The sequence below is a fragment of the Macaca fascicularis genome, chromosome 6 (assembly GCF_037993035.2).
Source record: "Macaca fascicularis isolate 582-1 chromosome 6, T2T-MFA8v1.1".
Taxonomy (NCBI): Eukaryota; Metazoa; Chordata; class Mammalia; order Primates; family Cercopithecidae; genus Macaca; species Macaca fascicularis.
In genome coordinates this window covers 116288806-116302795 of record NC_088380.1, presented here as the reverse complement: position 1 = coordinate 116302795, position 13990 = coordinate 116288806, and the positions used below count along the sequence as shown (strand labels likewise).

General features: G+C 36.1%; 2 protein-coding genes across 6 annotated transcripts in view; one reads left to right on the top strand and one right to left on the bottom strand.

The window, feature by feature from the left end:
- Nucleotides 1-13990, bottom strand: part of MAN2A1 (mannosidase alpha class 2A member 1) — a 175565-nt gene that overhangs the window by 24185 nt on the left and 137390 nt on the right. For all 5 annotated transcript variants that reach the window (XR_012414002.1, XM_005557492.4, XM_073994016.1 and 2 more), the window contains 2 exons: nucleotides 4188-4321; nucleotides 642-783 (listed from right to left, as the gene is read on the bottom strand). Coding sequence is in view for 4 of the 5 variants with exons in the window: in XM_005557492.4 (XP_005557549.1) it covers nucleotides 642-783; nucleotides 4188-4321 (276 nt within the window). In the remaining variant the exon portion in view is untranslated. The remainder of the gene's footprint in view (nucleotides 1-641; nucleotides 784-4187; nucleotides 4322-13990) is intronic.
- On the top strand, nucleotides 6081-6464 carry LOC102146814 (cancer/testis antigen family 45 member A10-like). Its single transcript, XM_045394090.2, has one exon. The coding sequence runs from the start codon at nucleotides 6081-6083 to the stop codon at nucleotides 6462-6464; it is 384 nt and encodes a 127-aa protein (XP_045250025.2).

Below are 13990 nucleotides of genomic sequence, written 5' to 3'. Positions count from 1 at the left end.
TAAGAAAGAAGACCAATGATACCATGTATGATAACCAATTAAAAATATGTATTATAAAAGATCAAAGTCTCTCAATAGAAAGACTTGCAAAAATTAATCAGTGTCTATTGACTATTTTCTCTCACTTCCTATGCATCACTTTTTCTCTTTTGGAATCCTTAAAGCCATACCTCTTTATCCCCATATCTCTGTAATTTCTACTCCCTTCCTTCTTTCAGGCGGTAGCAGAATAGAAAGACCATGATTCACAGAAGGACCTAAGTTTGAACCACGACTTCCCAAATTTGCAAACGTAGGCAACTTATCTAAACCTCCGAATCTGAGTTTCCACATCCATTAAATCATGATGATGACAGAGACCTCTGCAAAGTAAACACTATTAAGAGAAGCAAATTATCTTTAAAAAGAAATCTTTACATGGAATTTTAGGTCTCCTGTTCTTCATCTGAAGATTTAGGAGATTCATCTTTTTATGTTGTTCTCACAAAACCCAAACTTAATAGTCTGGTTGCTGAAAGAAAAAAGCTGAAAAGAAGACAGGGAGGTTCTAACTAGAGATTATACCACATCTGACCAACAGAAAAAGTATACACTTGGAACTGAAACCTTTCAGAGTGAAAAAGAGTGTAAGCAATACATACCACTATTCAAACTTGAAACGCCTAAAGACTGAGCAGAGAGCAGTGTCAAACGATGTTTGGCATCCTGGATATAGGCCATTGTAGTCATGGGATAGACATTTGCTTGAAGAGGCAATTTGCTCAGTGTCATTCTAGGTTGAATCTATAAAACACAACAATTCCATCTACAAAAAGTGATATTTACATATATTCTTTTAAAAACTGGAGGACAGGTGATTTTTCTTTCTAAGAGCTTTAAGACGAAGCTTCCTTTTTTGTTCAATGGAAGAAATAATTTAAAAATTAAAGCATTATTTAAAACAATATAAAGAAAAACCACAAGGATATTAGAAAACAATTTTTAGGTGGGAAAGGTAGAACTTGCCCAGATTTTTAAAATAGGCATTCCTATTTAAATTCAGAATAAAAATGCTTAAAAGTCTTCTAACTCTCCAATATTTGCATAAAACAAATTATAAAAGTATTAAGTATTCATTTCTCATCTAAATCTAACATACTGCTTTTGTAATGAATGCTAAGTATAATAGCTCTCTATCCCCTTTCAAGAAATATCTCTTATTATTCTTGAATTGGTTTTAATAAATACCACAGATCTCCACACCAAATCTTCTAAGATATTACATTATAATCAAATGCATATTTATATTTAAAAACCATTCAGTGCTTACTCTTTTTGATTAGTTTCAATGTAGATAGTTCCAAATTCCAATTCCTTGTAACCTAGTACCTGAATGTTCGAAATATGACTCTATTTTTTGAGAAAGACTGTCGGTAACCCCAAAGCCCATCTGGGTCACAGTGACTGACTGTAAGCTCAGAACCCTGTTATCAGTGAATCTTAATGATACCACATAAAAATGTCATCTCCTCATTTAAACTCATTAAAGTTAGACATAAAAGTGAAGAAAAGAAGAGGTACAAAGTTGCCATAATAGTTAACATGTATTAAGTGCCCATTAACGAAAGGCATGGTCCTGAGTATTTCACAAATCTATCTTTAATCTTCCCAACAACCCTGCAATGTCTCCCTCAAATTACTGGCTGTACTAAGTTGAATAATGCCTCCCTCTCTCAAATTCCTGTCCACCCACAACCCGTGAATGTGATCTTATTTTGAAATAGAGCCTCTGCAGAAACAGATGAGGTCATTCTGGATTATGTTGGGACCTAACCTAATGACTGGCATCTTTACAAGAGGGAAATTTGGACACAGACAGACAGATACGACAGGCATAGGGAGAACTCTATATGACAAAAGAGGTAGAGACAGGAGTGATGCATACACAAACCAAGGAATGCCAAGCATAGGCAACCACTAGAAGCTGGGATAGGGCAAGGAAGGATATTTCCCTATAGCCTTTGGAGGGAATATGGCCTTGTCAACACCTTGATGTTATAAATCTAGTCTCCAGAACTGTGAAAGAATAAAGTTTTGTTGTTTTACATGATTCCATTTGTATGGCAGCCTTGGGAAATTAATAAACTGATAAAGCTACAACTGTAAAATGTTTAAGGAAAAAAAAAAAGTAAACCTACCTTAAAAGAATTCTGTATTTCTCCTTTCCAAACCAAATTAACTTGTATAAGTGAACTTATTTTTAAAAATGTAAAACTATCACAATTGTGTTGTTGCTGCCGCCACTCCTCACTGGAGCTAGATATCTAGTTTTGCCCAAGTACTACTATATCCAAAGCTTAAAAAACGGCCAATTTTAAAAGCAGAAATATTACAGACTTAAAGGTAATATTTTCTTTTATAGTCAAATGTTCCATGCACAAAAAGAAAATTCACATTCTTAGTCAGTTTTACTAAGTTCCTCATTCATGTCTACAACCACAAATACAAATAACTGGTTTTGTATGATTTTAAAAGACTTCCTTTTGTATATAAAAAAATTAATCACCATAAAGTTGAGATTTTATTTGGAATCCAAATGGCTGTAGTCGAATTAACATGCAAATTCAGAAACTATGCTGAAATTTTTATGTTTTGGAAAAAGTTTAAATTTAACTTTTGCAGGAAATCGTAGAAGAGAAAATTATTAAAATCTTTTTCACCCACCCCAGTTGAAAATCAAAGTAAAAGTGTTTATTATAAAATTATTTCTATTCACAGCCAAAAATCTCTAAAACACTTGTTTTAAAAACATGCTTATGGTTTTAATGGTATTTCAAAGATACGTTATCAAACACATACACTCAGAAAACAGAGATTTAGGTAACAATCAAAAGTGCTCTATTAAATTGGAGAATTGACAATCTGATAAGACCGTATAAATCAACTTCCTTACTAGAGTTTGAAACTATTTCATGAAAATTTTGATTAAATATATACCTGCCTATTTCTAAACAGATATACCTATGTATATGTATACATGTGTGTCTGTGTACGTACAATGGTATACACAAACACACATACAGAGGAAGAGTTTTCCTGAAATTTACAACAGCCCATTATTAGATCATACATTAAACCAATATATAAGGAATAAACTTAATAGGCATGAATCAATTCCTTATGAGGAAAACTGACATAGACTTTGTATCCCCACACAAATCTCATCTTGAATTGTAATCCCCAGGTGTTGAGAGAGAGACCTGGTGGTCGGAGACTGGATCATGGGGGTGGTTTCCCCTATGCTGTTCGTTTGATAGCCAGGGAGATCTCATGAGATCTGATGGTTTTGTAAATGGCAGTTCCCCTGGGCTTTTCTCTCTCTTGCCTGCAGCCATGTAAGGCTTGTCTGCTTCCCCTCCACTACGATTGTAAGTTTCCTGAGGCTACCCCCCAGTCATACAGTACTGTGAGTCAATTAAACCTCTTTCCTTTATAAATTACCTAGTCTTGGGTATTTCTTTATAGCAGCGTGAGAATGGACTAATACAAAAACAGACCAAGCACAGCGGCTCATGCCCATAATCCCAGCACTTTTAAAGGCTGAGGTGGGCAGATCACTTGAGTCCAAGAGTTCGAGACCAGCCTGCCAGCATGGTGAAACCCTGTCTCTACTAAAAATACAAAAATTAGCTGGGTCTAGTGGTGTGTGCCTGTAGTGCCAGCTACTTGGGAGGCTAAGGCAGGAGAGTCGCTTGAACTTGGGAGTCAGAGGCTACAGTGAGCCAAGATCATGCCACTAAACTCCAGCCTGGGCAACAGAGTGAGACTCTGTCTCCAAAAAAAAAAAAGTAAAAAAAATCCCAAAAAGTATAATAATCCATCAATCCCTAATTATGTTTCCTTTCTGGTAGACAGATTCATATATATATTTTTTAGCATCAAGATATTTAACATTCATAGTGGTCACCAAATCTACCCTTTGAACAAATAAATCCTTACAAAAAGATGTTCTTAAAAAAATGGTCTCCCAAATATTTGTTCTAATTGTAGAACCCGCAATTATCTATCAAAATTCAGTTTTATTTTAGAAATAATTTGCAACTTTAGGTATTACTTTGTCAAAGGATCCAAAATTAACTGGGGCATTATTATATATAAGAATCATACACCAATACAACCATCACTTAAACATTTTGAAGGAAAATTACCTGGTATCCATTTAGGTCAGTATAAAATCTATTTTGGCTTTTTATATCAGAAGAAATTTTCATTGCAATCTCACGGTTATATACTTTTCGGATGTCCACAATATTGGAAACTTCCACAGACTGTCCTTCTATTCCTAAAAAAAAATATATATATAGATAGATAGATAGATATAGATATAGAACTCCTTCCAAAGTTACATATATTTTCTTGTTTTCTACTTCCTATCTTAACATCTCTCATATAATAAATGCTATCACAATTTAACTTTTCTTTTTAAAAACTATCAGAAGGTAGATAACATTTATTCAGGGGAGCATATTATTCAACTAAAGAATGAAGCAGCTGGGATGAGAAAAATGTAGATGATGTATAACATGTAAATGACTCTCTGAGTTCGAAACAGGACATGAAATGAAAAAAGGGCTGCTCAGCTACAGGCCAGTCCACTTCTCACCTGCACCACCATTCCCCGAAAGAGCCATTCTAGCCTACTTTTTCACCATTTTCTCCTTACAGACCAGATATTATGAGCCAGTAAAGTTCACATTCTGCTGGTTCAGGTGACAGTGTATTATTGCTAGGAAAAGAGACAGCAGATCCAAGGAGATGGTTTATGGCCGAAAGTGATATTAAAATATTAGTATTTGTGGACTATAATCTGGAAAGCTCTCCAGAAGTTAAATCAATTTTAGTTGAGTTTAGTATCTCTTACGACCCCTTGTTATGAAATGATCCATTTTGTCCTTTGTTATATAAAGCAGAGGACAGCTTTAAAAAGTCCCTAACATATGAAACATTCGTTTGGACAAGTCTGAAGTGTTTACTAGTCTCTGTCATTCTACTTTAATTGTATCTTCAGGTCCTCAGTGAGGCCTTGGGTCAATTTCATAGATGGAGAGAGAAGTTAAGAGGAAATCCAACACACTTAATACAGATCAAGGGTGTATGAGATAAAAAGGAATGAATTAATGGCATTTGAATACAGATCAAGGGTGTATGAGATAAAAAGGAATGAATTAATGGCATTTGCAGTGACCTGGATGAGACTGGAGACTACTATTCTAAGTGAAGTAACTCAGGAATGGAAAACCAAACACTGTATGTTCTCAATGATATGTGGGAGCTAAGCTATGAGGATGCAAAGGCATAAGAATGATACAAAGGACTCTGGGGACTTGGGAGGAAGGGTTGGAGGGGAGCAAGGGATAAAAGACTACAAACAGAGTGCAGTGTATACTGCTTGGGTGATGGGTGCACCAAAATCTCAAAAATCACCACTAAAGAACTTACTAATGTAACCAAATACCACCTGTACCCCAATAACCTATGGAAAATTTTTTTAAAAAGGGTGTGTGAGAGATATTACAGGACCTTCTAAAGACAGCAATGAGGAAAGTGGTCATAAGAAAGAGTGACGTTATTCTATTTAATAAAGCTGAAGCCTTCTGAGGTTCAGAAAGGAAAAAAAGGGAAAATGCGGCAGGGAGGAAAGGAGTAAGGAAGACTTTTTCCTAGGAGCCAAGAAGAATTCCCAGAGTTTAACAGAAGGAGACAGCAAAGAGTTAAAGAAAGGAAGTTTAACTTTGTGAGGTTTGTGGGAAAGAATGTAAATGCAGGCTCCACGGTTCTCGGGGCTGGCACCCGCAGTCCTACTGAACACAAGGCTTCTCCTCGGGACTCTGGCACACCACACAGGTTCCCAGTGTTCCCAGTGTTTGGCTGGGGCAGGGCACGCCATGGCAGGCAGTTTCCCTTCCATTCCCCTTGGGCTATACTGGATCGGTCCTTCTGGAAACAATGACTGATAAAGCAGAGAAGGTTGCTGTAGAACCTGAAAACGTGTTTAAATGTCATAGGGAATCGAGAGTCCTTCATCTCAGAAAAGGCAGAAGATGGCCCTGTTGTTAAGGAAACAAAGAGCAGGAGACAGCCTTATTGGAGGTTCTACCATGTCCAAGGAAAAGAAGCTTATGGCAGGAGATGGTATTCCACCAAGCCAATTGGATTCTTGGTTTGATGATTTCAGTGGTTTCAGCAAAGATGGGCTGATGCAGAAACCTGGTAGAAATGCACCTGTAGGAGGAATCATTACCAGGAATTTCTCTGGAGATGACCTAAAAGTCACAGAAATACTCCCTTTTCCAAAAAGCCAAGAAGAAATTAATGTTGATATAAAATGTCAATTAGTGAAGGAAATTCGACACTTTGGACGAAAATATGAAAAACTCTTCAAATTGCTTGAAGGACTGCAAGGACCTATGGAAGTCAAGAAATGATTTTTTGAATCCATCATCAAGGAAGCCACAAGATTTATGAGGCGAGACTTAATTCAGCACCTTGAGAAGAAACTGGAACAAATGATTTCTGGCTACTTGTTCAAGAAGGATCATCTCACCCCAAATGCATAATCTTGCTAATGACTGAGGAGAAAAAAAGGATCAGATTGCTGTTTTCTAGAATGGAGCAGGATATTGCTGAAGCCTTTTAGCATGTGTTAGTGAATAAAATGGACTTCCAGAAGCTAAGACATTTCTGTTAAAAAAAACAAAAAACAAAAAAAAAACAAAGAATGTAGATGTCGTGAAAACACCATAGATTTATCTGAAAAGTACAATGGAAATTCTAAAATATAAATAACAATCTAGCGATAAATAACACTTAAATGGGCTGAAGCCTCTAGGAACAGAATTTTCAGAATGCTCACTGAACTTCTTTCTGGTATATACTGCTCTTCCAACTCAAATGGAGCTAACTTCAGTTTCTTACTACATTCATAAAACTATTATGAGTACCATCTCCATGGGTGAGGAAATGTGGAATATCCTTTATTTAAAAAAATAAAAAAGAGAGATCGACAGGGCCTCACTATGTTGCTCAAGCTGGCCTCCAACTCCTGGGCTCAAGCAATCTTCCCACCTCAGCCTCCTGAGTAACTGGGACTACAGGCATGTGCCACTGCACCCAGTTGATGCCTTTTCTTTTTTTAAATGGCCACAGTCTGAACCACTAACCTCTGCTAGTTACCTACACATGTACATTTCCTGATGACAGTTATTACAAGGACCTGCAAAGACAGATGACCCAAATATCTCCATCACTATTGAGAAGTTGAAAAACAAATCACATATATAACTGATGATAAATAACAGTATCTTCTATGACCTAGGAAATGCATTACTCTAAACGCAAACCCTCTTTTCAGTATGCTTACATTAACCAAAATAGTTTTGTAAAGCCAAAATGAAATGTATATGGAATTTTAATAATAATAGATAAGCATCTACAAATGAACCAAAAACATCTAAAACACAAAATGTAGCACCAAGCATGATAGTATTCATGTAATACTAGGGAGCATGGCTGATGACAAGAAGTAAACTCTAATTTAATAAAAGCATCCATTGGGTTTTTAGTATACTGTTTTATGCTTTCTTCGCTCTAGATTAGATATTTTCTCAAAGAGCAACAGAATACATGAAATGAAATAAAGCCTTAACAAAAGAGAACATCATTAATTTTAATTCATGTACCTCCAGAAAGCATTTATAAAAGAACATGCTTCAAGGAAAAAATAATTATTTCACATTACCTCTATCAATAATAAAGTATTTCTGTTGAGAAAATCATCTTTCTCAAGCTCAGTATTATACTTAGATCCTGTTGTGGCAACAAACACTTAAAGCTCTTTAAAAGGAACTTTATGTCCATTCACAATTCAGCAAGATACCAATTTAAAGTTTGTAATCAGGACAGACTTTTAAAATAAGATTAAACATGCTTATTATGAACAAGCCAAACAAAACCTGTAATGGTCATAAAATCAAGGAGATATCCCTGAGTTTTCAATGGTAATTTATTATTTTTTTAAAGAACAGTATATGTGAAACAGTGAAAGGATTGCCAACTGTTCCTATTCTGTGTCAGTAATTCCTTAAGTTGTACCTTTCCCAAAGAGGTTCATGCGATGGAAGGGAGAACATCCCGGGAAGCAGGAATGCAAACCAGCAGTATCCAGTGGTCTGTTTTACCTGTACATCACATGGCAACAAAAATGCTTTTTTTTTTTTTTTTTTTTTTTTTTTTTTTTTTTTTTTAACTAAAGTGGCTCCACCTGGGCATGAATGGCCAGGGCTTTCTAAGTCCCTCTGGTTTTTCTTCAACACTTTACAAGATTAGTCACTAGGGAAAGAAAGGAGTGATGCCATTCCCAGGTTTCAACAAAGAAATATGTGCCTTCTTGCTGCTAATTCTCTCCTCCTTGGAAGAGAGAATGGAGGTTGTTTATCCTTATTCACATAGGCAACGCAAGGTAGAACAGAGCCAGTTCACAGGTGAAAAGTGGTAATAAAAAGGCCAGAAAGAGTCCTTCAGAAGGTCCCACTACATCAGAGTGTTCTATAGATGGGGGTAGATCCCACCCCCAGAGCTAGGATTTTTTTTGTTTGTTTTTTATCTCCCTACAGAATGTTAGCTTCTCATAAATACAGACTGTCTTATGCACCATCTTTGCATTACAGTTCTTAACAACATTTGGGGTACATGGTAAGTACTGAATCACTGTTAGACAGAAATAGCTAAGATATGAAAGCCTGTCCTTTATCATGCAGAAGTTAGCTGACATGGGAGGAAAGCAAACTGGGCTATGGATAAAGTTTAAGTAGCTGGAAAGATGAGAGAATAAGAACTTTCATTTTACATACATGTTACATGCATGTTAGAATGTAAGTTCCTTAAGGCTAGAGACCATGTCTTATTTATCTTCATGTTCCCAGCACGTAGACATGTATAATAAATGTATGCTGAGTGAAGGGTGGCAGCTATGTGGCAATGACAGGAGCCAAGAGTTACTGATGCTTACTATGTACCATATGTTTACTACAAGCTTTATATATAATGACCCCTTTCGTCCTGACCCTAAGCAAGGAAGAAATCACTTTCCCAAGGACAAGGCTGGCAGAACCAGGACTATACCACTACATCATCATGCCTCACTGGCAGACCAACTATTGAAGAAGGCTCAAGTTACTCTGGGACCAAGGACTGGGAGAGGCCTCTCCAGATTTTGTTTTCTTTTGTTTTTAAGGGGAGAGGGCATTGAACTGAAATCTGATATCTTCCAAGAGCTATTTGAGTGAAATAAGGCACAAGAGGCTTCCAGACCCCAAAAACTCTTTGTAACAACCCAAAACTCTCTTTCAAAATGGCATGCTCACCTTAGAAGCCAAGAAAGTAATACATATTTAATATTAAAGACAGATACTCTATTGCACAGCAGTTCCTCCCCACTGTACTTAGCTGAGATGTACAAAATGGTGAGCCCAGTAGGCATGCACCAGCATGTTCACTGCATACTGGCGCTAGGAACAATAGGGAAATGAATAAATAAAATCACATACGCCCATGTTATGGAATGCTGTGTCACAAATGAAAAGAATGAGGTAACTATCTCTCTTGGCAGAGAAACATCAGAAGAAAAAAGCTAAATGTAGCAGTTGTATAGCATGATAAACTATGCTGAAAATCGACACAAGCACAATACTATACTTTTCTACAGTTTTAAGACCATGTGGTGCATGTATGCTTGCACATATATCTGAATTCCTCTCCTGAGGAGTGGATGGAGACAGACACAGATGCCAGAGGAATTTTACTTTGTATCTGTAATGTGTGGAATTTGTCAGAAGAGTAGTACACATATATATTATTTATACCTGTATTTATAAAATAATATTAAGCATTTTTAGAATATTTTCTGAGACAGCAAGAAAAAATAAAACCAAGTAGATCACTGTCAGGAGGCTGGGCCATACCACAGCTTTAGGAGGACAGAACACTCAGGCTTACAGAGTTTTAGCACCAGTCTCAAAATGACGTTGCTCTTCTCAGAGCCTTCCCCCACTGGGTGGATCAGAGAGAGAGAACAGAAAACAAAAGGCATCACCCTCTTAACTGTTGCTCAGCACCAGTCTAAGGAAACCAAAGGGGGTGCTCCCTGGTGTGGGGAGAGAAAAACTGGAGGGCAAGCCTGACACATGCCATGCCTGAAATACGAGTAGAGGAAACATCCAGGAGGGTGTAAGGACTCCAAGAAATGCAAATGGAAACCCTGGAGTCATAGCTCTGAGCGACAACTAATGACAGCCTTTGGAGAATCCCAGGCTTTTACTTCCTCTGTACCACCAACTCTCTCAGTTCCTCAACAATTTATCTGGAGCCACCTAATTCAACCCTGAACTGCAGAATCTCTGAGTTAGCTCAACCCTCTCCACCTCTCCAGATCATCTTACTCTAGCTATTTTGAAATGCAAAATATACTTTCCCAAGGAATATACTCATAAATCATACACCACTCTCGCCACACTCAACCAGTTATAGGAGTGAGAGGCAACAACTCGGGAAAAAGGACAAAACAGAACCTCACTCATATCCCAGCAAAGTCCAGTATCTTATCAGTGGCACCTAATGTGATTAGGACAACTCTTTACATCAAGAGGGACAATAGCAAATGGCCCACGGTCACCTAGGAAAAAGACAAGTGATGGCAAGAATCCTAAGAGACATATTTAAGTCTGCAAATAAAAGTCTAACTGAAATTTAACATGGCTATCAAATCACATAAAATAAATCTCCAAAATACCCATCTAAGATTCAAAGAAATGTCTGAGTGTCTTAAAAATACTGACTCTGTCAGGCAAAGCAAACCCTGCTATCTATCTGATTGTTGTGCTCATCTCCTTTCCTCCAATCTGTGTCTGAGCAGAGAGGATGACAGAATCAGCACTTTGTTGCAGAAGTAGGATAATCATAAAAAACTAGGGCTTCTGATTTTGAATATTCCCTCTTCGATTTGGGAAACATTTTGTTTTATATTTTAATCATCAAAAATATAAAACTACCTTTGCTATTATGCACTTACTTTAGTGATGCTTTTGTAAAATTTATCCAACTTAGCTTAAAGCTCAAGCTCATGGTTACTAATTAACATATACTGCTTAATTCGTAAGTATGCTTTTATGACATTCTCACAACAACGATAAACTGAGTAAGTCAACATCTAAATGTTTCTAAAAAGAAAATATTATCGTGACCACATTTTTTAAAAACTGTACTAGTATCTGAAAGTACCAAAATAAAAATGGTAATAATTTCCACTATTGAATGACCATTTTTTCCATGTTGACTCACTCAATTTACCATTCATTATAAGATCTAATTTATCCTCTGAGTCACTGCTGATTTCTGGGTCTGTAAATGTTCATATTGATTATTTCTCCACAAGTGAAAATTTTAACATCTGCTTTCACAAATACAAATTTTAGTAAATTTCATTTCAAGTCGCAAATTTAAGAAAATGATGATATACTGCTTTGTGCCATTCATAAAATACTACTAGATAAACAGCTACTATTAATTATCGATCACTTATGAGTTAGGCACTAGTATACCTATTTTATGCTTTTCATTTCAATAATTCTCACAAAAATGTCAAAAACTAAATCTGTAATAGGAAAGGTATGGCATTTTGATCATATGAATTGTAAATGCTGTGTAAAGATTATACCAATAAACTATGATATGCTTGAAGAAGATGTAATAACTGAAAAACATATAACAAAACTGAAAGGCTTTTTGTTTTTTTTTTTTAAAGCATTAATGTTATGAAACAACAGAATTTTTTGGAAGCTCTGTTTTGGAGGGATCATAACACTGACATCAGTTTTAACCTCAAAATAGATAAAATAAATAAGGTCTAACTAAAACACTACCCTAGGAAGTGAATAAAATAGCTCACAACATTGGAGTTTTTTGGCGCCTTCCCTGTGACCCAGGCTTGGGCTGGTCTAAGACAGAAGAGAGAAGCTGGCTGAACTAACAATGATACTTGATCTGCACATCTGTGGCACTGGCAGTTACTCTGAACCCACCTATTTCCTGTTTTCCCAAACATGCTCCTTTCTAAGGCACCTTTAGGCAGGAAAAGATTCCTCACAATGATCTGCCTCCATGACAGATGTTTCTTTCTTTTCCACCACTCTATTTCTTCTCCCAACTTACAATAAATAAATAAATAAATAAATAAATAAATAAATAAATAAAACAAGCAGCAGCATCTCTCTCACCCTGTTTAGTGGGTACTGAACAAAGACAGTTCAATTTATTGGTGTCTGACTGGACTTTAATGACCAAGTAACAAATATTTCTGCAAAACACGTGGTTTCCAATTGCTTGCTTTCAACAAAATTGAAAGTGTACCTAATCAGGTTGTCAGGCAGTAGGACTTTAAAAATAATTGATTAAAATTAATGTTTGACGATAGGTCAGTCTGTGACTTTCGGCATTTAACCTAGGAGTTCAAAGTACTGAATGATATTCCTATAACAAAACTCCTTCCATTACCAGCTACTTATTTATGTTAATAACTTCCCTTTGCACTGATATTTACAAAAACAAAAATTAAAAATAAAATCATATATCATTCTAGCAATGAGTGACATTCACCAACGGACACATTATCCATTAGGAATAAAAAAGGTACAACCCATTGAGAAAAATGTTTCCATTAAAATTTATAAAATACAATTATTAAAATAGGAACATATTTATGTTTTTTTGACCAACTGCATGCCAATAATTTTTACATCTCAATCCAGAAGAAATAAAATACTTAGAGCCTTATAACAGACTTTTAAAACTGTATATATAAATACACACACACACATGATTTCTGTTTTAGAGAAGTAATGAAAGACTGACCAATAACAAGACTCTGAACCACAAAAATACTACATTAAGATAAAATTCTGTGGAGAAATAGAATGTAATTATAAGGAGAAAATAATGATGTGAAGTTTCTGACAGCTAAAGAAAAAGCTAGTGCAGGTTTTTAAAAAACACATGATTTAGTACCATTGCCCATCGGATATGCTTATTTTTAAAAGTTACCATGTACAATACACCAAAATAACATCCTTTAATTATTTAAATGTATAAAGAAAAACCACAAGTCAATTAAAAAATATATAAGGGACAAAGAGTTCTTTAAATCCTTATAGTAGGTTTCTAAACAACCTTATTTCACACATTGTGATATTCTTTTCCTCCTTTCTGCCTTTCATGTGACATTCTCTAAGACGTAGCCTCTCAATGACTCATTTCTTTCATTAAATCCTCCTCAATTCCCCCAATCTGTAATGACCATGCTTTGTCTGATAACACTCAACTATCTAACCATCTGGCTCACTCACTCTTATAAGTAGATACAACATTCACTATGGGTAAGGTTCCTTGTATATTCACTCAGTGAATACTCCCAACATCCTCTGAAGCTGATTTTACTACTGTCAACATTTCAGATGATAAACCAAAGCCAGATTAGCAGTAACCTGTGCAAGGTCAAACAGCTGCTAAGTGGCAGAGCTGGGATGGGCCTGGGAATAAAACACAAGAGAACTGTCTCTGGAGTCTCAACTCTGAACCATTACACATCTATGTTTCCCCTCCCTGTGCCCTGAACCTGAGTTCAGTGCAACCCACCTTTGTAGGGGATGATGCTTCCTTGCTAAGGAGTTACGGCTTCAACAATCAGCTGCTCTCAAACAGCCCCAAAGATAACCTCTGAGTTCTGAATCTGTGTAACCAGAACGTGCTTACAGTCCCTTAAAATAACCTTCTCTTTCATGCCTGTAGGGAATAATCAGATTCAACACATAGCTATTTATTTCAATTTTTAAAAGTTCCAATTAACAGGGAAAAAAATCCTTAGCAGTCAATTGCATATTATGATATTCCAAAAATGTTTTAA